The 25138-nt window shown below is 42.6% G+C and overlaps 1 protein-coding gene across 7 annotated transcripts in view; it reads right to left on the bottom strand.

Moving 5' to 3' along the window:
- The window catches only part of Nmo (serine/threonine-protein kinase nemo), a 212534-nt gene that overhangs the window by 25445 nt on the left and 161951 nt on the right, over nucleotides 1-25138 (bottom strand). For all 7 annotated transcript variants that reach the window (XM_076771832.1, XM_076771836.1, XM_076771835.1 and 4 more), the window contains exons 5-9: nucleotides 9676-9761; nucleotides 9080-9289; nucleotides 8226-8414; nucleotides 4960-5161; nucleotides 1272-1365 (exon numbers count right to left, since the gene is read on the bottom strand). In XM_076771832.1, the coding sequence (XP_076627947.1) occupies nucleotides 1272-1365; nucleotides 4960-5161; nucleotides 8226-8414; nucleotides 9080-9289; nucleotides 9676-9761 (781 nt within the window). The remainder of the gene's footprint in view (nucleotides 1-1271; nucleotides 1366-4959; nucleotides 5162-8225; nucleotides 8415-9079; nucleotides 9290-9675; nucleotides 9762-25138) is intronic.

Genomic DNA, 25138 nt, shown 5'->3' with positions numbered 1-25138 from the left:
CTCGTACGTACAAAGAACGCGTGCAATATTTATCGTCCGAGTAGTATCTATCCTTCCATCACGGACAGTGAAAGTGTTAAACGGAGATGCAATCTAAAATGGCGTAAAAATAGAAATCTAGCGTGATTCGCGATAGAGCAAGCGGCCTTGAACCAATTTCGTCTCGACTACAGTGAACACACATCCACAGTGTGCTCGAAGCAATCGAAGCTCCCTTTCGGTTCGTCGAGTCTCGAAAACGTGTCTTTCCGAATACCCAGCACGATCACGAATACCCAAAACACGGCGTGCCCTTATTTTACTTCCAATTTCATCCGAGGTAAAATTATACGATTCCACGATTACGGATCTCTTCGTGCAAGTATATCGGGTGAAAGGGTGCGAATCTCGTGCTCGAATCGTTCCATCGATATTTTTACAGACACATACACGTATACTTACGTCACGCACGCGGCTCGGAGACACGGTTAATACTTAATCGTTTCCCATGGAACGGTCCGGAAGCAACCCGAGTCACGACTCGGGTTCTCGATCCGAACGGCCAAAGGATGTTAGTCGAGAGAGGCTCGTGGGGGACAAAAGATCGCTTTTTCTGGCTCGTTTCGATCGTTCTGGCCCTCGTCACTCCTCCCATTCGCGCTCTTTCTCCCCTCTCGACCTCCACGGTTCCTTAATTTCCGTACCACGGACACGCTCTCTCTCTCTCTTTAATCCGACTCGACCTTAGAGGAGCCACGGACCGAACGGTTCGATCCACCAGTCGAAAAACAAAATAAAAATTTCGATTATCCAACGTTCGAACAAAATTCCCATTCGCAATAAAAAATTAATTGTTTCTACGGAACGGTTGAGTCCGTGGCCTCGATTTCCTCGACTCTACTTCGACGAATACGGAAACAAAAAAAAAAAAAAAAAATTACACGCGCAGAGACAAGTACTGCTGTGTCTTCTTGCGAACCTTTTCATCCCCCATTGCGTGTTTTCTCCCACGCGTTCGATCGTTTCGATTCTGGCGCGAAAATTCGATGGGGTTGGTCTTCGAGGGAGGGTGATTGGGGGTATTGGAGGGGGTAGATCCGTGAAGGGAGGGCTTCGATTCCGCGGCACCGGTTTCCCCGATCACAGATTCGCCCCTAGCAGCGCTCGCTGGCCGCTTCTCACTTTATCCTAGCCGACGTTCTTTCTTTCTTTTTTTTTTTTTGTTTTGTTTTATTTGCCTCGGGTAATCATCGATCGTTTATAACCTGGACGATCCGCCACCTGCGGCTTACCTTGCGAAGCTCTTGAACGCCGCGGACTGCGGATTTATGCAGAGCGGCACGCGCGACGTGTTCAGCTGTTCTGCTATAAATTTGTGCATTTCCTCTGAAACAGACAAGCGGAATCGTCGGGTTAGACGCGTCTTTACGCAGAATGAAACAGTAAAAGTCGTTTAGTAAACTTCTAAATGTTTTAAATTGGGTTCACAGACTATTATTTTCAGTTTGCAATTACTTAGCGCCTTCGAGAGCTCGATAAAAATCTGTTCTAAAGTTTGGATGACGGAGTTAATGGATTCGAGAGCCTCCTTTCGAGTCTTCGTTGAAATTTCAAATACCCATTGTTCTCTTTATTCGAAAGTCTGCACATTCTCGAACCCAAACGCGCGTATTTACTTCTTCGATATTCCCCGTACTCGTGATTCAACATGAATCATTCGCTCCGCAGTGCACCCGGGCGTTCTGTTCCATTTACATGTTCAGACAACGCACGCTTCCACGAAAAGAAAATGATCTATATATAGCAAGCATTTGCTTAAAACTTTGCTAAATTGGGGGGTGCTGTAAATGGCCTGAAACGCGCGTCGATTCGTCCGCGAAGTTTAACTTGCTCCAAAGTGTGCCACAATGAAATGAAATTAATTTTTAGCGCAGTAATTACCGAGTAGTTAGAAATTGTCAGGTTGAATGTTTTATCCTGCGAATGAATTAAATACGCGCTTCATTTAAAGTTTTACTTTTTCCTTTTTGATGCGTTTGTTTAACGCGCAAGAACCAACCGAATAACGTTCGTTAAACGGACAAATAGCCGAGAAGGGAAGATTGCGAGCTTTAATTGCTCCCGCAAATATCCCGCGGAAATTATTCGAAAAAACACAGCTCGAGCGACGCTGTGCGTTCGCGGTTAATTGCCTTTGAAAATTCTTCGCGCGATCGTGTATTTACAAGCGGGGGAAGTACAGAACTAAAACAGAAGAGAAATACGAACGAATATTCATGCTTGGAATCTGATCTGGAGATTTACATCGATATCCACGGAAACCCCGAAACGACACCAAATGAAGCAATTTAATAAAACGCAAAGTTTTCGTTTGATTTCGTACGACAAACGAAGGAGAGTATAAAAATGAACGAAAGTTGCGGAACGATATTTTTTCAACGATGGATCGTTAACGAGAAAATCGCGATTGAGCATCGTTGGCGTTCGCGTGCGATCGAGAACGATTTGCCTCGCGTCTGACCATTAGTCGTTGCTTCTACTTGCGCCGGATGGTTAGAAACATCGATGGCATAGTATTATCTGTTTAAACTGGTTCCATTTAGTTAAAAGATAGGGAGCTCGGTGGAAAATTGATGGTACCATACCGCTATCGATGTTTACAAGTACAAACGCAAGTAGAAATACCCAGTAATGATCAGACACGCCGAATTTTAGTCTTCGAAATCGTTTTTCCTGGGAACGTTTCCCGGTACGACTGAAGTTTACTCCACATTTTAGGTTTGTTTTTTAACGAAGACTCCACCCTTACAAATTTCAGCCCCATTTTTTAAACAGCGAACAAAGGGGGGGACTTTATCTTGCATTCTTTGTTTCACAGATTAGTGGGTGTCTTTGATATAAAAATAATTTACTCTCTATCGTCGTTGTAAACGGACAGAATGCTTGGGGAAAATATTTCTTTCGATTCTTAACCCTCGACGAACGGCGCAACGAGTCCGCGTGTCGTGCAATTATCAAACGCGATATTAGACCCAGTTTCGAGGCGATTAAGAGGAAGAAAGTCATACGCGATAACTTCACGGTCCCCTGGCCACGGTGGTGATAAACTATGATTTATCGCGACCGAGCGTTAGCCTGTGTTCCAAGCACACGCGAGAGTCTATCGCATCATTGTTCTCTCGCTGCGGTCAGCCACGTGCCTAAGACGTTTAAACTATTAATAATGCGCGTGACTCACGACGAGAGATGCGATTTTTCTCAGCGCGGAAAGCCGCGCTAGTTAATCTCCCCGTTGGGAAACGGCGCCCGTTCGCCTATAATTCTCCTCGCTCTCGTTCAGGGGACTTTTGCCCCCTCAAACCTCTCCAAAACAAAATCTTCGAGACTCCATTCGAAGGAGTGTAAATTAAGAACAACGCGAGAACGTTTAAAATAGAACAGATTGGAAAATTTAATAATAATTGCACAGTGGCCATCTTGAAAATAAGACTGGGGGTTGGAGAGTAAAACAAACAGTCGGATAATGCAATTTGCTTGTAATTATCAACCGTAAAATACTCGAATTGTAGCATCAACGAATATTATTTATTTATGGGAAATATAATATTCGATTGAAAATGCAATTATGATATCCGATAACGCGATCGTTATATTCTCCAGTGTAGGGTTACGTAACTCCGAAAAAGAATATTTAATTAAACAAAATTATTCTGGCAGAGGAATTCTATACTCGTTGGTATTCGATAACATAAAAATTATCTAGGATCTACGTGTACTTGGATCATGACAATTTTTTGCAATCAAAGTCGAGCCTCGCGCCGGCGGAGCAAAGCGATTGGTCGATTTTATTGGACCACGAATACGGTTCGATTTACGAGGCGGCAACGAAGCTAACTCGACCGACTCGAGCCCTGCAGGGGGGATTATCTACTGCCCTAAAATCGCTACACCGTGGAAAATTCACGAGCTTGTGTCGTAACGCTTTATTAGCGATCTTCGTACGGCATCGATCAATCCGTGCCGCTGAATCTCTCGGTGTCGGGGAACTCCTTCGATCGACGGGGTGGTTTCAGAAGTAATTCTGAGGCGAGAAACTCGAATGGGGTCTTCGAATCGAATTATAACTTTCGAAAGTCGAAGGGGCGAAACTATTAGCCGCTCTGTGATTCGTTCACGGACACGGAATACTAACTCAGAACTGGTAGAATGGAACGAAAATTACCTGCATCGTTCTTCTTAAACGTTTACTCCAAAATTGAACTATATATTAAATACGTATACTATTTAATTTTGCTTAAATTTGTTTTACGAATGTCTCGTGAATGCAAAAATGCATTGATAAGACTCGTGAATGAGTGAGAACAGCTTCATGATTGTAAAACTTGATATCAAAAACTTGTGACGAGTCAGACTTAATGTAGACTATCAAATACTTAGCTAGGGCACCGTATGTCTCGATCAAAGTTTACACGACTTCACCAGCTCCTAGTCCCTTTAACCCCCGACTGGCACAGTGAGATGGAAATGTGGCTTTTCCTTTAATACGTCGTAACTCTGCAAGGGATGATTCGGTAGAAACTTTATATACTCTTCAATTCGGACTATCGAGAACTTGGACGAAGCATGTTTGCAGTCCATCCCACTTTAACAGCTCTTAAAAATATCTCGATACACTCGATTCCTAATCCAGACTAAAACTTGAAGTATGTCAGCTCCCTTCTTCAACCATTTGCAACCAGTCGGTGTTAACCGTAGAATTTCCTTCCTGTAAATTATCTTCCTCTCCGACAATCAACCGCGCGATGTTGGGTTTCAACCGGACCCGTGCTCGAAGTCGGGGAACAAAAGTCTACCCGGGAGGAAGGAAGTTCCTCCCGATCGTATCGTCGATTTCTCGAACCGAACGTCGCAATTACCCGCACGAAAACGCATCCGGGATGCTCGTTTTCCGGGAGACCCGTCCCGTCGAAGGTTCCTTACCTTTCACCTGCTGCACGGTGGTGAGTTTCCGCTCCCAGAGATCGTCGAAAGGATGAGACGTGGCTGGCTCGAAGTCCCCTGTGTACTGTCTCAAGCCCGCGCTGGTCGTGTAGCAGCACGTGCACATGCACGAGTGATATCTGAGTCTTCCCTCGTCGAGATAAGGATGCGCCAGAGCATCTACCACGGTGATCCTCTTGTCCTGTGGGAAGTTCGTGAATCGAGGTCAACGAACGATAAAACCCCGGTCGAAAACCGACCCGTGCCCTTTGCGCTATTCACCAGGCTGCTCGACGATTGTTACTTATTTCGCGGATACTTAAATTTTATCAATTTAGTGATTTCTCTTTCATTTCTTTGGCGATGACAAAGTCTTAATTTTCTAATCTTGAATTTATCGATATTTATTAGTAGAGAATGAAGAACCTATCGTCGAAGAGTCTAGCGACGGTCAAGACGATAATAAATTAGTTTCCCACCAACCGAGGAATATTTAATTATTTTTTATCCCTCTCAGTCAGCGTTAGAATCGAAATTGGCGGCTCAAAATAAATAACCGACGATCCTTCAACGCACCGGAAGTTTAATTAAATTAACTAGTCGGCCTCGTTTAATATTCGAAACAGTTACTTCGGTAGCTTTTATTCGAACGTACAGGATGTCCTGTAACGAGTGAACGCGATCAAAAAGGCGACTCCGTATGCACGAATAAATCGAAAATGTAGAATATTATTCCATGCGAGATTTTATTCCCGAGAAAATTAATTTTGGAAAGGTCGCGGGCACGCCTGCTTTAGCGGAATTCGGTTCGCTGAATTTGATGCTCGCGGAAAATAGATAATGGAATTTTAATTTGTCTCGTGTATAAACTCAGTAGAATCGAATCGAGGGATCTTCGAAGTCGAGGCCTCTTTTTGTTTTAAATTAACTTTCTCAGAATTCAATTCCACGTTTTCGATTTATTTTTGCACGCAGCTGTTTCTAGGTCGGGCCTCTCGTTGCGGGACACTCTGTATATGGCTCGACGGTTCCGTTTAACGTCCACCCGTTAAACGATCGTGGAAGTTTTACATGGTCCGGTTCTGTCGTTTAAACATCGAAACGATGCATTCGAGCGCGAGATTTAGGAAAGTAGGTTGTAAAGCGTTGGCGTGTCTCTGCACTATAATGAGCGCTTAGTAACCTACAAAGATACCGCCAGAGACGGGCAAAATCTTATTCGAACAAGTATTCATACCCGTTCCCAAAAAATTCAAAGCAGCTTTTCTACAGATCCGTATTCATTCGAATTATTTTTAAATTCAAATATCCACCTATTATGCAAAACTATCAGCTGCAGTTCTTATTTCGTTATTAAAAATATGCGTCTAGGCGAGAATTTTGCCATACAACAACGACCCTTTTGCTCTGCATTTATTTCGTCGAAACTTTTTACGAACGTGGCGCGTACCCGCATTAAAAGCGTCGAACGCGCGTCTTCGACAAGTTTTTTTTTCCTCTGTACTCGTCGTTTTAACTTCGGCAGTAAAGATTTTATTGCAACTTTTGTTACGAATACCTCTCGCGAGGACTTTACGACGTCGCGACCCCCGTTCGAAATATTCTTTACGAAGTGCCGAAGGTCCGATGGAATGCTTATGGCCCCATCCACGAATATAGTTTTTTTTTGTGAATCTTTAAACACCGTGTATGGACCCTAGTGGTCCTGTTTTCGGTCGTTTCGATATTAACCCTTCAGGTACCAGCACGACTGAACCCTCTCAGAGATTCATTTTCGAGTGACATCTTTACCTTTTATTTACTTTCTTCGTTGGCCTGACTTCAAATTTATTAGAATATTAACGTGGAATTATTGTAGGATTTATTTTCTAGTTACAAGAGGAACAGATAAAAATGATGAACTTCTGTTATGGAAGTAACTAGTCTAATAAATATTTCATGTATAGTATCGTGAGGTTCGGAAATGTTAACCGTAAAGTATAAATGGTTACGAAAATCGTAGCACTTTGCACGGTTCACAGAATGTTTGAAGGCGGATCTAGAGGATCACGGAGGGTATTAACCCTTTAACAGTGGAGTCCGAGAGCTACGAGCCATTGTATACCAATAGTTTCAAGTTTATCACTGCATAAAACATTTTCATTCCCTTCCATCGTGCTTTTTTCACTCATTATATTTCATCCGGTTTTGAAGTGTACTTCTGAAATTATTAGTTCCACCGGAAAAGTTCTCTTCGCCCCATACAGAACAACTAATGGAAAATTTATCAAATTCTACCCTTAAAAAATTATTAACTATTCAAACTGATACCGTTACTTTTATTATCTCAAACTATAAATTTAGTTAAATTGGTATATCATTTTGTATGAAATTTTTTTAAATTACGAAAGCTCCGGAATAAATATTTTTACTATTATTCTAGACCGAGTTCTACGTTAATTAATTTGACTTCAAGTTTTAATCCCGTGCTTGTTGCATCATAATTCACCGTCCCATGTTACGTCGTCTCCATCTGACTCATATATATTCATATACAGGATGTCCGGTAACTGATGGTACAAGCGGTAATACGACGATTCTACACGAAAAAGTGAATTGAAAACGAAGAATAACATTTGCTCGTACGACGCTCGGTTTCCGAGTAAATTGATTTTGAAAATTCGTGGAGCACGCATACTTTGCACACGCGTCTGTCCATTACTAGTTATTTTTACTTGCGTTGGTGTTCTGGAATATCGGTTTTCCATCGATCACACCGTTTCGTAATTAGCTAGAACCAGTCGGAACAAATAGTACAGTTCGATCCTTGCAAGTGCCCCAAATGCAAGTAGAAAAACCGAGCAATGGTCAGACGCGTTAGCTAAACTAAACTCGAGCACGAAGAAAACTTTATATATTATTTTATATTGCTCCTTGTACTATCAGCCATCGAACTCTCTGTACATACAGATAACGCTACAATTTATTTCGCTCCAATTATAATTCATAACATAGCGACTATCTCGTTCAATGATCCGTTAACGTAAACGAAGTAAATAACGCGAAATAAATTCCACTATTAAAAGGTTGAAAGACGTTTGAAAGATTAAAATAGCGTGTTCCACGAATAAAGATCAAGTCCTTTCGCCGAAAACGTTGGATACGATTTGTCGAGGTATCGATTTATGGGGGGGAAATGACTGGCCCGTTGAATTCGAACGGAACGGTTCATTGTACCGCGAACGGAGGGCAGATCTCCCTTGTCGAGGGGGCGTAGAAAAACTTACGGGATCGAAGACTAGCATCTGGCAGAGCAAATGGACGGCCTCGTGCGTCGCCTGGCTGCTGAGGGTGTAGAGGGCCGTCAGCGAGGGTGGCTTCGGTGCGCGCCTCAGCATGTGGGATCTCGCACCCTCGCACGCGTACCTCATGTCCTCGAGGGTCGGTGTGCCCAGCAATTCCGTGATCAGCTCCAGCTGCAAGTACGTGCTCGATTTTACAACGCTGCCCTTTTTCGACAAAGGAGACGTCCGCCAAAGGAACCTCGTGACGGACGCCATCGGAAAATAAATCGCCGCCGGAAACCCCTCCGCGCGGACCACTTTCCATACGAGATTCGTGGTTAACCAAAACGCCAGAATTTTTCATTTTTCCTTACGATTTTGGCTCGTCGACCCCTTACATATATTTTTTTATTTCATTAATAGCGACGTAAGAGAGCTTGAAGGTTTCAAATCCAGTGTTAACTAAAATTTGAAGAATTTCGACCCGCCATATATCAAGGTGGACAATTTTAAACTGGTCCCGCGTACCAGAACAAGAAGAAAACATAAACGAAATTGCAGGACACTTTGATGCACCACAAATAAATTCACAATGCATATTCATAACAATGTATACGCGAAAGTTTCGAGCCTTCCTTTCCCCGGTAGAACATTTTTATAATTTGCATATTAATGCAACGTTTCCAATGTTTACCGATACCCTGTTCCAGAGACAAGAAAGATATTCTGGAAATCAATGTTCCATTTGCGTTTGAATTTTTTCGCCTGCTCGAAGGTTAGACGACGGTTTTGGGGTGGTTTCCGGGGGCAATGGGATCGCGAGGGGGTGTTAATGATTTCATGGCGGAAGGACTGACCTGTTGCACAGGACTCTGCGCCTGGAAGAGGATCCGCCGACGCAGGAGTTCGCCGAAAATGCATCCGACGCTCCAGACGTCCACCGCGGCCGTGTAGTGCCGCGCTCCCATCAGGATTTCCGGTGCACGATAATACTGCGTCACCACTTCCTGCGTCATGTGCTTGTTCTGGTCGGGCTCCTCCACTCGGGCCAGTCCGAAGTCGCAGATCTGTTCGCAGAGAAAACGTACAATCCTCTTCTCTAAATGCTCGCCTCTTCAGACTTATCAATTCGTTTCCGCCCCTAACTTCTATATATCCCCCCCCCCCCCTCTTCATAACTACAAGACTATCGTACCAGAGGCAAATTACAGAATAATGCATATCTGGAAGCGTCTAATTTTTCTCGATTCATCCCGTGATATGCTTCGAGATCGAGCACAATTCTTTTCACGATTAATGGATCACTGCCTCAAAGCAGAGATGGCCAAAATTCTCAGCTAGATACAAATTTAGGAAGTCAAGAACACCTTGCATCCCTTGAAGATTACAATTTGAATCGTTGAATATTGAAAAATTTTGCCGAATCTCTGCTTCGAAGGGTTCCCGTACTCACCTTCAGCACGCAGTTGCTGTTCACGAGTAAATTACCCGGCTTGATGTCCCTGTGTAGGATTCTGGCCGAGTGAAGGTACTTGAGACCTGGAAAACAAAGCAGAAATCTCCTATGAATCACTCAAATTATCAGATAATTAAATAAATACAAAAAGTGGCGCGAAACTAACATCTTGGCCCTAACGAATATTTGGGCAGAGTTTCGTGAAAGTAGGCGCGTATCGGGTGATTCTGGTACCACGATTTTGGAGAAGAATCATTAACACCGAAGGAACGTTGCAAGACCCGAATGACGCGTTTCCATCGCGAAGTACGAGACCTGAATTTCGACGAAATTCCCGCGTCGTTAGAGCCTCTTCGCTCCGCTCGACGGATTCACGCGCATTCACGAGAGATTATCCGGCGTTTAGTTCGCGCCAGGACGTCACCGGGCGTCGCGACGCCAGCACCAACGCGTCAATTTCGGGCCGCGTCGATTCGAACGTGACATTATTTGGAGCAAGCTCGCCTCGTTTCAACAGCCTCCGTAAATATTGGAACAATGCTCGCCCAACATTGTCCAACGAGACGACTCGCGGTCTCGCGAGCCACGATAAACAAAATTGTTATGTATGACGTGAGATGTGGATGCGCCTTGAGGCGCGACATGAAAACGGGGCCTCCCAGCTTATTGCGCGTGCGCTCGAGCGACAAACGAACGAAATAGAGAAAAGTTGAGGGAGTGAAAAAGAATGCGGGATTGTTGGATAAATGTAGTCCATAGTGGTTTATACTATAATAATTACAAATATATATATCAAAATGGAAGAAAAGAATGAGTATTCAGTGTTACCCATCACACGGAAAATATAATATTTGGCAGCAGAGCGTAGTTCGAGGAAGTGAAATTGAAGGAGAAGATTGAGGTTAGGAAAAGCACGTGGCAAAGTGAAGTGCAATGGCTGAGTCGAGTATTTACGGCAGAAATATTTTAATTATTGACCCCAGGGAAATAAGTTATCATGTGGTGTGAGGAATACATCCGAAATTTGAGAAGACTGCGGTGGTATTGAGGACCCAAAGAGACATTGATTTGGATGATATAAAGAGAGCATTGGCAGAGGAAGAAGACCGTGCAACAGCTGCCAATGGAACGGATAGGACAGAAAATGCTTATTGGGCAACTCGGTGCAATAATAACAGAGGAAGATCAGGAGCCTGTCTCATTTGTGGAAGACAGGGTCATAAGGCAAGAGATTGCTATAGCAGGAGGGATAGAATAACAACTGACCACCATAATCACAAACCAGGGAGAAGCTCCAACCGTGGAATGGTCAACAGCAGGAACAACTATAGAAGAGGGGGACTCAGGACAGAAATGAACAGCAGAGTGCAGTGTGAGAGTGCAATGGATACAAAACTTGGAACCCAAGGTAATAACGGTGTGGAGGTGTGGACAATAGACTCTGGTTCGACATCACATATGACTGCATGAGTGGACAGAATGATTGATATAAGAGATTATAGAGTTAAGATATAGTTAGCGGATGGTGTTAAGTATATGGAGTCTCAAGCAAAAGGGGATATTAGAATAAGGGTACACACCAGAGAAGGGAATAGAGACATTTGCATTAGAAATTTATTGTATGTGCCAACATTGCATTCCAATTTAATATCTGTCAGCCAATTGAATGAGTAGGGACATAAGGTGGTATTTAATAAAAATTATGCGAAAATTTTAGGAAATAGAGAAGAATTAATTGCAGAAGCTATAGAAAAGGATGGTGTATTCGTGTTGGAGGTTATACCAAGAGAGGGGAATGCAATGTGGGCAAAAGATATGAAAGAGGTAAAGACAGAGGAGACGTCTTGCAGGGAGGTTCATAGTGGAGATAGTAAAGTAAATGATAAGGTAGATGGGTTATTAGATAAGAATTGTAATCAATTTAGAGATAAGATGCTTTGGCACAAGAGGTTAGGTCACATGTGTGAAAACCATTTAGATCTCCTAAAGAGAAGGGAGGCTGTGAGAGACCTTAATTATCAAGAAGGGTCATTAGGTATGTGTGAGGCGTGTGCATTGGGAAAAATGATACAAAAACCATTTCACTCGATAAAACAACAGTTAACAAAGGAGCCTCTGGAGTTAGTACATGTGGACATATGTGATCCAATGCAAATCTATGGGTGGTAGTAGATATGTGTTTGTGCTAGTGGATGACTATTCAAGGTATATCTATGTATATTTACTGAAAAGTAAGGATGAAACATTCGAGTGTTCTGTAGACTATGTTAATAAACAAGAAAATCAGTTAGGAAAAAGGGTGAAGAAAATTAGGTCGGATAATGGCAAGGAATTTATTAATAGTAATTTTCAGGAGTTTTGCAAAGCCAAGGGAATTCTCCAACAGACGACAATACTATACATCCTGTTACGTTAAAAACAGACAGTAAAGCGGCGATTGATTGGATTAACAAAGATCAAGTGACAAATCGTACCAAACATATCAATCGCAAGTATTCAGTGTTACTCATCACCCGAAAAGTATAATAAAAATAAAATATTTTCCTAATATCAGAAGAATTCTCTTTACGTTATCAATTTCATACGCGGATTGGTGGATGTTCTGTTGATATTCACGCAACTTTGCACGCAGCGAGCAATGGTTTGCCTCGGCCAGATCGTTTTAATTCGTCAATTAAGCAGCGGTAATGCAACGACGCGACGCCGGGTATACTTCCGAGGGGACGGTGACTCGTGCACCATTAACATTTTATTAAAGGGAGCGAGGGACGTTAAACCGCGCCTGGACCTGGTGTTCGTCATCGGCGAAAAATTGCATCGAATCGCGAACGCTCCTCGCGGATGGCAATAATAAGGTCGTGCTACGACGAAACCTGTTTTAAATGGAACCTGCGACGGCCCAACGAACCTCTCCTTATTTAAAACCGGAAAAAAATGTCACAGTTGTCGTTCCATTCGATGCGCCCCGGAAATTTTCGTTCGTTTAGATAGATTCCGAAACAAATGGCAACGAGTATTGTTGGGAATTCCATTTATTAGCGGACACCTCATTTAGTTTAATATTAGTTGAAATTACTTGATTAGCAATTTAGCTAGTACCTTATGCTACCTTGGGATCGCGAACACCCACCCCCGTACCACCCTCAGTGGGGGCAGGGGTTTGATTGGTTACACAAGGTTTCCACCTATTTTAAAATAGGTATAAAATCGCGGGGAATAACATTGACCAAGTTAGAACAACACAAGAACCGTTCCAAAGTAGAATCGAAACAAGAACATTGAAACGTAAACTGTTAACACATATGTATATATTTGTAAATGAATTCAAAGTGTTGTAAATAGTATTGTATATTTAAGAAGAATCGACGACTTGAGAACACTATATTAAAAATTATACTAAACATTGCTCAAGAATCAGTGACGTATACAGTTCGATCTGGGTTAAAAAATAGTTTTCAAACGATAAGAAATTCCAAAGTTGGCGAGTAATTTTTATTTGTGGAGGCTTTCTCGAATAAACCGTTGAATGCAACGTCGAAGAGGGAGCTCGAAGAGGGGGTGCTAGTTGAATAGAGGACAGATTACGAGGGGGGCCACCCCTTCGCGTCTAAGTGCAATTCGGTTCCAACGAAAGGGATGGCGGCGGTGCTAAACGCTCGCATAATCCCCTCTGAACGGACACGCAGGGCTCCGGTGATTTTATTTCTGATAACTACGACCTCGTTTTTCACACGGTGCCTGAATATTGCCTGAACGACCAAGTTTATTTATGATATTAACCCCCGTTCGATCCTGGATCACTGCTGACCCTGTCGCGCTGGATCCTCCCCGAAAGTCCCGCAGACTCCAAAAAATTATTACGGTGAATAAAATAGAGATCACGGACGCTTTTAATTTCCAAAAACTGTTCTCGAGGCGCGAAGGGTCGAAAGGGAGCACCCTTCGAGCGATCGAGCGTCGCGTGGCATTTCACGTCCCTTTCCTTACGTTTTCGCGGCAGTCGCGGACGCTGATGAGGGCTGCGGGATGAAAAAGAGCGGTCCGAGGGTGGAGACGCGAGAGCAGATAGCCTGGGTAGGGAGGAAAACAGAAGGACGAAGGGGAAACCGAGCAGGGGTAGAAAGGAACACGGAGGAGGTTGAGGGTGGCTCGGGACAGGGAGGGATGGACGTTGAAGGGTCGGGGGGAGTCGCTGGAAGAGAAACAGGAATGACAGGAGGGTGGTGGAGGGACGAGGGGTGGGATCAGCGGCTGCAATAAGAGCAGAAACATCGGTGCCAGATGAGTATGCCGTGAGTCATGCCGCATTCAGACCTCGACTTTTCTCTCCCCGCAATAAAACTCGGTAATATTACCGGGGTAATCTGCCCCGTGGGTGCGTCCGGTTGCGAATTCACCCGCCGGTAATTAAAGTCTCTCTCCGTCTCGCCCTATCCGGGCTCGCAGCGTCTCTAGAAACTACCCCCGTGACGCGAAAATAAATTTTTCTTTACCATTTACTTAGTTTTCTTCCTCTCAAATATACAAAACCGAGCGTCACTTCGATCGAGAATCGCGGAGGAGGGAACAGAGAACGTGTAATGATTTTTTATCATTGATTAATATTTATTAGAATTAAATATTGCTCGTGAAGTTTAGTAGTAGTTTTCAGCGAGGCACGATGATATCTCCAAGTAGTCTGTGGTTTATTGTTTCACATTAGACGCAAAGTAAAAATACCCCGCGCCAGTACGAACCCATCCAATTGTGAATTATTAATGCTCGCGTTAAATGCAGCTTCCGTTTGATAATTATTTCGTTAATTGAGCCAAACTCGTGTACCGAAGAGGTCTCAAATGTAGAGTCGACACGTTCAATGGACGATAAAGTTAAATCGCGTTTGTAATTGCTACGCTTGTTTTGATTTGATCTTCAATCTCTGCAAGAATTACGTATTGTTTGTTAACTGTTTTAACCGAGTGGAATCGCTCGGGGAATTGTACGATCGACGAGAAGCAAATACCATAGAGAATTAGAAACACGAACGCAAGTAGAAACGGTCAGTGAAAGACAGACAAGCCGAGTTTCGATTTCGAAACAGATTCTCTGAAAAACTAAGCTTCAAACTTGTTTGTATTTAATATTAATTAATGCAGCTGGAAGTTCGATCATTTCCCCTTTGTCTCGTTCCTCAAGATTCTTGGTCGCTTAGCTGTAATGGCCTTCCTCCGTACCCTAACGCATCAAACTCATTACTTTCGGAATCTTGCAACTCCGGTTCGCCGTATGACGTAACTTCAGTATCTGATGGAACTTCATTATTACATGCTTACTGTAATTATCCGGAAGCTGATGGAAGACCGATCGGCTGCGAACTTATACTTTGTATAACGGAATTTGTGAATAACGAGGAAAAGATTGTACGTTTGTACGATACGCTAAAACGATCCACGGCATCGCGGGCGACTTGATTCACAGTCTTGGACGAGCGTAATGTTCGATATTACGCGTTTCGACTCGAGAGTTTTCTTCGTTGCTGTAAAAATATACAAGTTTCCAACGTTGGTAATGGATACTGTTAAAGCCGAACAAACGAAGAGCACCGAAACGTTCGAAGAAATCGACTACGCCAGCTGTCCAACGGGTTACCGGTCTAATTTCTCATGGTAATTAAGCTCGCACGGTGCATTTGTCGTCGATAAGCCGCGGCAGGAGTGCCAACAAAGCGGATAAAGCGCGCATAACCGGACGCGGACGCGCGAAAATTAATTGCAACGCGTCGAATTTCCTTCTTCCACTGCCTCGCGTTTCCTTCTTCGACGCGGCGCGAAAAGAACGAAGAAAAAGGGAAGCTCAATTATCGCTTATTCAGATAAGCTTCTTCGCGTGGCCGCTATCGCGTCGTTAAGATTACTCGCGGAGAATCGTCCACCGTTACGGTCGATCGCGGTCGATTCGAGTCGCATTAATTAATCGACTGGCGCAAGGTGTTGCAATTAAAGAGGCAGCGACGAACAGAAGTGGGGAGAAAGGAGGAATTCCGATACTCGAACGCGATAGCAGGCGAACACCAGGAAAAATCAATCGAGGCTCGCCACGAGGCGTCGAAACGAGGTCGATCGGTCATCGATCGATCGCTCGAACGACCGCAGCTTCGACGAGAGGATCCTTGATCGCGCTTCTCCACGGAACTCGACTTTGCGAACGCTTTTCAGATCCAGAAATCGATCTCGAGACACTTTCTTAGGCATTGCGATCGACTCGTGATTTAATAACAAGCAAGACCAGAGAAATTTTATATTTTCACGTTTAGAAATGCCCTCGGTTATCCGAATAATTATAATAAGAAGTGGACAAATTTTTCGGCAAAATTCAAAAATTTCAAATCGTTCTGAAAAAATTATTATCGGATGCAGGGGCCAATTACAATCATTTTTGGTGAATAGACTTACCCCCGAAATCCTACGCAGTTTCGAGAAAAAAATTCAGGAAGGTGGACAAATTTTTCGACGAAATTAGAACATTTCAAATCGTTTTAAAAAAATTATTTTTATTTGCGGGGGTCGATTACAATCATTTTTGGTGAATAGACATACCACCGAAATCCTACGCATTTTCGAGAAAAAAATTCTTTACCGAAAATACAATGTCTGATCAGGAATAGAATGATTTCCCTGAAATTTCGTGTGTTTCAAATCATTCTAAAAAAATTATTTTCTGTCCTAGAAGCCAATTACAATCATTTTTAGTGAATACACTACCCCCGAAATACTACGCACTTTCGAGAAGAAAATTCTTTATCGCAAATATAATGTATGGCCAGAAATCTGTGATTATATTTTTTGTTTGTATCTCCCATTAAAATTTTCCCCAAGGGTGGCCGAACACCCTGTATAAATTGATGTATCGTGGAGCGTCTCGAAGGACAGAATTCTTTTGTCAGAGCAACGGAGACACGAGCACAATATCATGATAAATTAAAATTCTGAAATTAACCTACGTCGCGAGGAACGAAGAAACATTCGTCAACGTCGCGCGCAAATCCTCGACGATCCTATATAATACAAATTGTTTTCTGCATTATGCAACGTTCGCTATCTTCGTCCACGACCACATTCCTTACCCTTTTCGAAGGGATATAAAAATAAAACGTGACTGTTTCTATAAATACACACACGGCGATTACTCGTTACGTGGTCGTATAATTATCTCCAAAGTCTCGGTGGACATTCTTGGTAGAGATTTCGAGATTAACTTTTATTTTTACAGAAAGAATTTTTGTATACCGTGGCGCAGATAAACTCGTTTTTGGGGTGAGTTCGAAGACCTGTGGTAGAAGGTTATTCAAGGTCGTGACCTCGGGCGTCATACACGTCATCGTGACCAATTTCCTTCTATCGGGTCACGACATCTACGTACCAGGGTTCTTCCACCGTTCTGCACGCCATTATTCTTTCGGTCTTGGATTTCCAATTCAATTTTTCCGCGTAAAAAATTCTATGAATTTATATCGAACGAAATACAACTTTCGAAACACTGGAGTTTTAAAAAATTACAAAAGAATCTGTACATATAAATTGGAGCAAGAGATCTTGGTACTGGAATCTGTCTACAATTCAAAACTATTCATACAACAGAACTGACCTATATAGAGATTAATTGATTTTCAACATACGCACAAACAACGTATCGGGGGGATCCGTACAACAATGAATTCCATAATCACGTCTCTATTATTTTTTCTAAATCCAGCACTTCGAGTACGCGTTTAGCTTCCGACAAAAACGTGTCACTGTTATATAGAACGAGGAATCTGACATGGTCGCCTAAAAATATCCCCTGCACGCGATCGGTGATATCATTGAACTCGCTGAACTCGTCTCGCCGCTCGATATAACTGTGGTAGCTTCGTTAAAAAAAACATCGATGATCTTGAAATTTCGAGAACTATAATCGTACGGGCCACGGCCAGACAGATCATCGAGCGTGGGTGTCAGGATACTCGTCGAAAACAAAACGATATTTACGAGCCTCTCGACGTCGTCGAAGACCTCTAGTTACCACAGAATAATTTTTATTTTGCCTCCTGCACAAAACGATGGTCAAATTTAGTTTGTGCACGAATCGAATGAAATTTTTCCCACCCTAGTGTTTCACACAGGTGCTCGTAATGGCTGGTCGCGGGGAATCGGTTAGGTTTAATTATCGCCGGCAGAATGTTCGACGACGTCACATTCGAGCGGCGTGGGCATCGTTCTGGTGGCGCTAGGAAGGCTACCAGGAGCCGCAGGATTTCAGCCATAATGCGTGTGGCCGCCACGTCCCGCGAGATAAATTGCACCAACGGATTAATGTAATAGAGTGATTAATCGCGCGAATGACGATCGGACGCGAGCACGTGCTGGCCGCTGGATTAAAGCGTTTTACCGGGAGAACTTCGATACTGGCTGGACAGACTGAGTATCGAGCCCTGCGACGAAACCAGTTCTAATGGACGCGCGAAAATTTGCGATCCGGCTGAACTATCGGATTAAACGACGCCGCTGTAAGCTCCTACAAACGTTGATTTTAGACGGAAATCAGAGTCCAGCGAAATAGAATCACTATTTTACTTGTTACACAGGCGTTGCAACATAACATTTACCCAGCCCTTCGATCGAATATTTTGTGCTATTTCTCTTCTTAATTATTTATCTTTGGCGAACGCGAAAGTCCTGAAAGGCGTTGGCGCGAAAATCCCAGCCTGTTTTTGCTATATTTCCCGTTCGCGGAGGAAGTGGGTTGTCAAACAGAGCTTTCAAGTTATTTACTTCGTTAGATAAACAGAACAAGAACAGTACACAAAGGAGAAGTGTGCCAAGAGGAGTAAAATCAGAAAGGTGTATAGTTTGTTTTTGAAACAAGTGGAGTTATTCTTTTCGTAGCTAAAAATAGTTTCGATCGAACACGTTCGAACGATCTGCTAGAATTAGAGGGGTTCGTCTAGGAAAACCTGGTGGACGATCGAGAGATTGAAAATGTGATTTACGCGGTCGTCGGTGGGAAAACATGGAAGCTTTCCAAGCGCGGTTTCGAGAAGAGAGAGTCGTTCGATTCCACGGAGAAGGTCGACGACTACTTTCATTTATCAATTTCGACACATCGTCTCGTTTAATCTTCGCCGCGCGGCGGCTGGACCGGTTGGCGAGGATTCGCGCGATTCTTATCGAAGTGATCGTGGAATATTTTATGCATTTTTCCGGTTATCGTATCTCTCAGTTTCTGTAGAATAGAAATTTCCCTTTTTGTGCTCCTAGACGCGATTATTTCTACCCTTCGATTGTTACATATGGGTGACAAGACTTTTAACGTGGTTACGAGAATAATTACTCAGAGAAATTTTAATTTGTATAGTTTACAATTGTCTGATACTAAATTGTATAGTTTTGGTCTGGCAGTCAACGCGTTAAGAGAGCTCTACTCATATTTCTATCAAGAGTCTCAACCCCAAAATATAATAACTCGTATCTTATTTCAACTATCTCATACATTGTCGCGTATTAAGTGCATTCTGTAGTGTTTTGAGAATTAAAATTTCCCATAAATATAGAGCACAGGTCTATATAAATTCTATTCTAAATATTCACGACATACAGGGTGTTCGGTCACCCCTGGGAAAAATTGTAATGGGAGATTCTAGAGGCCAAAATAAAACGAAAATCAAGAATACCAATTTGTTGATGGAGGCTTCGTTAAAAAGTTATTAACGTTTAAAGTTCCGCTTGAAATGAATTTTTTTCTCGAGAATGCACAGGATTTCGGGGATATGTCTATTGACCAAAAATGATTATAATTGACCCCTGCAACGGAAAATAATTTTTTTAGAACGATTTGAAATTTTTTAATTTTGTCGAAAAATTTCACAGCTTCTCGAATTTTTCTCTAGAAGGTAGGTACGATTTCGGGGGTATGCCTATTGACCAAAAATGATTGTAATTGGCCTCTGCAACCGAAAATAATTTTTCTAGAAGGATTCAAAATTTTTTGTTTTCGACGAAAAATTTAGGCACCCCCTGTCGATTTTTCTTAAAAATTCGTTTTTCATTTTTAGTAATTTTGTTTGACGCCCTACAGAAAAGTTGTCTAATACTTTTTTGTAGGTACCCATGAGCTCTACTTCAGAAAAAAGTTTCATTGAAATATATTCACAATTGTAGAAGTTATGGCTGTTTGAAAATTGGACCATTTTTATGGTGTTTTTCTCATTTTGCGGGGTCAAGAGTCAACTTTTCGGATATTTTTGCGATTTGTACATATTCTCCATCAAAATACGCGTAGTTTGCTTTTTTAAACATCAAAATCGTCCAATCCGTTCAGAAGTTATGACGTTTTAAACATTCGCATGAGATTTCAGGGAAGCATTTCTGACCTCACATTAGATTTTCGGTAAGGAATTTTTTCCTCGAAACTGGTTAGGATTTTGAGGGTATGTGTAATGACCAAAAATGATTGTACTTGACCCCCGTAACCGAAAATAATTTTTTTAGAACGATTTGAAATTTTTTAATTTTGTCGAAAAATTTCACACCTCGAATTTTTTTCTCGAAAATGCGTAGGATTTCGGGGGTATGTCTATTAACCAAAAATGATTATAATTAACCCTTGCAACCGAAAATAATTTTTTTAGAACAATTTGAAATTTTTCAATTTAATTTTTTAATAATTCTTTAACGAAGCCTCAGTCAAGAAATTGATATTCTTAATTTTCATCTTATTTTGGCCTCTAGAATCTTCCATTAAAATTTCCCCCAGGCGTGGCCGAACATCCTGTATAAAAATTTCCAACGAATATACCAAACTTTCAAAGATTACACAAATCATCGAATACAATTTTCCCAACTGACTACACTTTGAAATACGCGATCTACTAGAAAGGGAAGGGGGATGATTATATTTGAAGGGATTTGATATAAATAATAGCTCCACGAAATCAGATTTTTCTAACGTCCACAAGAAAAGCCTGAAGACGAATATAAAGACCATCGAAGTTCTGTCAGGGAGGTAACGACTCTTTTGACGTCCAAGTTCACATCGCGCGTTCCTCCAGAGGATGTTCTACGGTTAGATTGGAGGCAAGGTTCGTAGGAGGAAACTGGTGGCAAGAGAAACGCGGAGCACGTCACGGCAGGACGATTTTACGTCGAGCGGGCCCGGTGTTATCGGGTTCATCGCACCCGAACCCGGGTATGCGTGCCATTCCAGCCACTCGATTCCTCATTTCTTCTCTCCAGGGACGGTCGATCGGGTCGGCGCCTGGGACTTCCCCGAGGGATCGAACGAAAGTCAAGGACGAAGGACCGATCGCCTCGGATACTTACTTCCAAGGTCGACCTTCGATCGTTCCACCTACTCGCGCCTCGATTCCGCGAATATCGCCCTCCCACCTGCTATCGACGTCCATCCCAGACAATTGGAACCATCGCGTTGCGTAATAAATGGTTAACCCTTCCATGAAACTGTGGATTTTATTCGAATTTTGATTCTATTATTTAACTAGGTTTCTCGAATTTTCGCGTTACTATTATTCTAAATTTTGTATCTTCATCAGGCGTACGAGATCGTTTCCTTTGAAAGTAGATTCAAATCTTCGTAAAAACATTGCGTCAATTTGCGAATCGGAAGGTTTTTAAATGAAAGATCGTCGCTCGGACGAGGCGCTGGAAAAATCACGATTGTCTTGGGCTCGCAAGCTCGTTAGCTCGACGTGGGCGTTTAAAAGGCTTCCCCGGCGAACTGGACACGCTTCGGTTTCCTTTCCAGCGAGCTAATTCTGCTCCTGTTGGACAGTCCCCGGAGCTGGACGATATTTAATCGAACGCGACGCGCGCGAGATTCGCTTTGACGTAACGCGGATCATTATTAGGACATTAAGGGACGCTGGATGTAGGCCACAACCGTAAATAGACTCCCATCCCAGAACTGTCGATGCACCGCTGAGCATGATATTTCGAATACAAAAGCACACGTCGGGACATTTCTACGACCGAGAAAGATGTTTTAAGAGACCTAGTTCAAAGCAGGGACCAAAAGTAAACTCACCTACGAATGTACCGCGAGAAAGATCGTCGCTCGAGTCGAAAATTATTACTAAGCTCTTGATAACCATCGAGATAGTAGAAATATTTTTTTATTGCCTCGAATCAGTATTCAAAATACGTTGGACCCGATATTTTCTTAGTTGGAATAACACCAATTTTCGTAGAAATCCTACACTTTAATTTCACACGTTAATTTTACACTGTCCAAATAATTGTTTAAAAATCGTCCAAACGATAAAAATAATCGAACTCTTTTAGACTGATTATTCCATAACTGAGAATTCCGTCCAATTCTTTCCATTTTCTGGAAAGTTACGCGGACCTTGACACGGTCTTCCATAAACAGTAAAAAATATTGCCTTTTATCTCATCGAATTCTATACTCGGGGGAGAAAAAAGTAAAATAGAATTTCCCCGTACTAGCAACGATATTTCATCCGGCGCTTATCTTGGAACGCGTTGCCGTGGTTCTACGCGAACCGGCCATTTTCGCCGTTTGTTTTTCGCCCAGCCGACGGTCGTTAATACTTTTTTGCAATCGTAGAAAAATAATCGCGGGTTCAAAAGGCACAGGAATGGACGACAGCTGATTCTAACGCGTTTCGCGCGGGCAAAATATCGCTTTGTTTGCGTAGCGAGGCAGAGTGCAATAAAGAGCAGCAAACGTACACGGACAGGGGGAGAAATAAAAAAAATCGAAAACAGAAGAGCAGAATTGGGTCGATCTATAAAAGTCGATCGCGACACGTGAACCGGTTCGGAATAATTCAATTTTAGTGCATCCTCGTGCTTGCTCGGGACACGTGTGCAACATTGTTCGTTAAATTGCGTCCACCTCTTATATAAACATAATCCTATTTGCGATTACTTCTCGTACCTGCTAGAACCACTAATTTCTACCCACTGCGTATGGAAAGTGCAGACCGTATTTCCATCTTTAATATTCGTATCTATTAAGATCGAATTATTCAAATAATATGTGTATTTTAACGCATCGTGGTGGTAAATGAAACACAGGTACGCCAATAAATTATCAAATTTGATATAAAACATCACCGAACCTAAGAGCTCGTTTAATCGTCGAGAAAGCAATTGTTTTTCGATAACTTTTCTTTCCATCGATTACTGCAAATGGGAACCATCGTTTCAGGAACAGAAAACGCTGTAACGCGCGTTTTAATCGGCAATCGCGCGAAAGATCGGGTGTTTTTAAAACCGAAAACGCCGATCGAGCCTTGGGAGCGAATCCAGGGAAAATGGTGCACGCGGTTTTAATTAATCCTTTGACATTCTGCCCATTCTCGTCGAGCTGATCCCGCAGCGCATCCGGAATTTTATTGCGAAACGATGTTTCGTCGAGAGCGATGCAGAAAACTTCGGAACGCTTGTTTCGCTACGTTTATCCGGGGGAATCGTTATTCGAAACATTAACGAACAGATAGAATCGCGGATATCGCGGCAGTTTAATGAAAAACTCGAGCGCCGATGAAAATTAACGCAACTACCCAAGTTTCCATCGTTCATGGCGGTTCGATATTTCGTTGCAAATAATTTCTCGCGTAATTAATCTTGGCTGTAATTATTCTTCCATTTAGACGATCTCCTGAGACTCTTGGACGAAACGTTTTCAATATTTACAGTATTGTAATTTCGTATAAAGAAGTTTTCTCAAAGGTAGCGAGAACTCTAACTCTTCAGAGAGAAAAGTAAAGGTTTTCTCTCTAAAATGAAATTACCAAATTCCTAAAAATGTTTACCAGAATCTATTTATCACGTGGCAGTTTGAAACACTCGAATCGTTCGACGCGAGATGGAGGAAATTCGATGTCCCTAGATTTCGTTGGTGCTCCTCAGGAGTAATTCGCACCGGTTAGGATTCGTTCGTGCTTCGTCCGGTCGAACCACTTGCAAGTAGTACGAGCAGCACTAATCAGACAGACGGACGTGTCGATTTCCACCGGCGCGAAAATCGCGCGCTGTTTCGACGAAAATTGCTCTTGGCAAAAAACACCATCGGGGAAAGCCGATTTCCTTCGTGGCTCCGCTTTAATCGAAACATCGAAGAGCTTGAAAATATTTTAAAACTTCGCCTCGCTGGAAAACCCATAAACGATAACGTTTTGACCAACGAAACTTCGATATTATTAAAACAAAAGCTTATTTTAATTCGATAGAGATTTCACTCGGTCGCCAAGAAGAAGTAATTTACTCCCGGTCTCTTTTAATTCCAGCAAACAAATTATCTTGTTCTTATAATCAACAAGTTGTTACGCAATGTTCAGCGCGTTGCAAAGCAAGTTACGTTGCTGTTACAAATTTCGTTAGCGCAGGACGAGCAGAGTTCTTTTGCCGTAGCCCAGAAAACTAAAAGCTCCGGGAACCCTCAAAGGTAAACGCACGAAGCGTTAATCCCGTTTCCAGTTTCTTGCTCAAGGGAGAATATCGTGATCTCGGTTAAAAAAAAAAAAAAATTAAGCCTGGCTTAATTGAAACGACCAGAAAAGGGACGAAAACACAGACGAGAGTGTGAGAGGAAGGGGAGAAGCTCGCCCTTCCGTGTCGTTTGGAAGCTGAAAGTTTGGAAAAAATTGAGCTGTTAGGCGCGGGAACGATCAAAAGTCTGGAAATCTTACACGATCACGGACGAATGCGATTTTCCAGATAGATTCTTTCACTTGTTGCGTTTGATCGAAAAAGCCTTTGGGAAAAATATTGGAGGCACTCGATCTCGATCTTCAGTTCTCTTTGTGCTTTTCAGAGATCGATAATTTAATCAACGACTGTATAAGAATTGAAAACTGTAAAAAACTGGGTATATTTTAGCTTCGAAACGACTTGGAGGTGCTTGTACATCGAGTAAACTGAAAAGTTTGTCGAGATCACTTCCTGCCAATAAACAGTACAAAGAGGGCTAAGCTGCTAACGACTGATGTATATAATCGGGATTGTCTTAATTAAACACCGTCCGGAGGTAGACGTCGAAGAAGTATTAGAGAGGATGCAAAGGGGGGAGGGGGTTTCGCCCGTCGAAAACTTCAAAAACTTGGAATATCCTCGAAACGAGCGAAACTTTCGCAAGTCCTTCAACGCCAAATTACGTCCACGCAAAGAAAACTCTCGAGTGCTCCTTTCGCCTGAACAGAATCAAACGGAGGCCGGGGAAAGCGGCCCGGGCAAGCAAATAAAAGTTTCGTTGTTCGAGTCATTTCCTCTTAATAAAAAAACGACGATGGAATAGTAACGGGGATAGGAATCCCATCGAACTCCGGGGAACGAACTTAATGAAAACACGAAACAGCGCGGAAGATTAAAGGCTAACGAGAAAAGGAGGTTCGAGGAGATTCCGTCTTGGAATATTTCATTGCAAAAATAAAGTAAAACGAGAAGCGATGTTTGACAATTTT

Source organism: Colletes latitarsis, chromosome 8, assembly GCF_051014445.1.
Source record: "Colletes latitarsis isolate SP2378_abdomen chromosome 8, iyColLati1, whole genome shotgun sequence".
In the NCBI taxonomy this organism is placed as follows: domain Eukaryota; kingdom Metazoa; phylum Arthropoda; class Insecta; order Hymenoptera; family Colletidae; genus Colletes; species Colletes latitarsis.
Note: the sequence above shows the minus strand (reverse complement) of the source record. Positions and strands in the feature narration are given on the sequence as shown.